At 37.6% G+C, this 1,436-nt stretch overlaps 1 protein-coding gene across 1 annotated transcript; it reads right to left on the bottom strand.

Moving 5' to 3' along the window:
* Window positions 1–304: 304 nt before the first annotated feature.
* On the bottom strand, window positions 305–1,139 carry LOC114164526 (uncharacterized). The gene is made up of 2 exons (XM_028049237.2): window positions 802–1,139; window positions 305–678 (listed from the first exon to the last, which is right to left on the bottom strand). Exons 1-2 carry the CDS (start codon window positions 983–985, stop codon window positions 416–418), a joined length of 447 nt encoding a protein of 148 aa, XP_027905038.1. The 5' UTR covers window positions 986–1,139; the 3' UTR covers window positions 305–415.
* Window positions 1,140–1,436: the final 297 nt, after the last annotated feature.

The following is a 1,436-nucleotide window of genomic DNA, read 5'->3' on the forward strand; positions in this document are numbered from 1 at the left end:
AATATAAATATATATAGAATTGTGCGACAATCGAAGGTCAATATTTTATTTTTCACCTCTGTGTTTTATACGATGTTCTGAAAGAAAATATAAAAAGTAAGTATATTATTTTATACAAGATTGAAAATGTTATTTTTTAGTATAAACATGAAAACGTTGATTAAACATCAGAAAAAGTAGAATTAGAAGAATATTTATTTGGGCCTATGTTGTTTGCTAAAAGAGGGTAAGACCAAACAAAAAAGAATGGGCCGAAGGAAACTATCACGGGCTTTCAACGTATAGCCCTGAAGACAGATGATGCTTACCAAATGCAGTTTTATTTCATTAAGAAAAGAAGACAGAACACAAGATGAGATGTGAAATGATAGAAGAAAGAGAAACATAAAGTGAAATGGAAATTATTGAATTTGGGCTAAGAAGGGGTAGAGCGTGTTGATGGAACAGCGATGAACTTGGTGAGACCAGCGAGACAGTCATAAGAGTTGCCTTCTGCAGAGGCAAAGTAATATGGCTTCGACTCGTTTAATGCAACCTTAAACCCTTCGTCATCGCCTTCACTTGCGTTCCCCAACACCTTTGCTCCTCGGAATTCGCACGTTATGTAGCTCCACAAGTTCGGGAGCAAGTACACGCTCTGCGTAACCGTCGAATTTCCTGGTGGGGGATACTTGAACACTTCACCGCCCAAAAAATTCAACTCATCAATCAATCCATAACATAACTATATTTAAAGCAGAAATAATATGGTTAACTGAGAAATTAAATGCACACAAATTGGATTTTTAATTTTTGACTTACCCAGTGTGTCGTTTATGTGGAAGGGGCTGTTTTGAATGGCCCATTGCGTGTAGTTAGTGCCTGCACGCCAACCTTGGGAGTCTCCGACCAAAATGGTTCTGGGCTTTGTCCCCTCTGCCATGGTCGAAAGAACAAGGAAGAGAAATACACCTTGTGCCAACATTCTAATGCTGCTGAAATCCATGTTCTTCTCTGTGTCTGATGTGATTCGGTGGTACTAACTAACCTATGCTTTTATATAACATCATTCCACCTTAATCAACCGGTGTTGGGTTCCGATTTCAATTGAATTCTGGTAGTTACGCACTCGACAATTGTGACTTGAAATGTTTGTTCCAGAGAATGTACAGGGCATTGAAAATGTTGGAATCTCCTGCATTTTCATACTTCGAATTCGAGGTCCACGTACCACATAATTGACTCTGCTCACTTATTGTTATTTTTTTATTGATTGTTAAAGTTAAAAAGATCTCAATTATTCAGAAAACATACCTGAAAACGTGTTATATTACTGGTGTTAGGTAAAAAGAGTAGCATAAAAATCAGCATCAAGAAGAAACTGGTGTGGAAATAGATTTTGGTAACATTGTGAGGTGAAGGGGTATCTAGAAGAGTGTACTTTGATCGGTAGTTCG

The sequence above is a fragment of the Vigna unguiculata genome, chromosome 9 (assembly GCF_037176805.1).
Source record: "Vigna unguiculata cultivar grain cowpea cultivar isolate G323 ecotype 2 chromosome 9, ASM3717680v1, whole genome shotgun sequence".
NCBI lineage: Eukaryota > Viridiplantae > Streptophyta > Magnoliopsida > Fabales > Fabaceae > Vigna > Vigna unguiculata.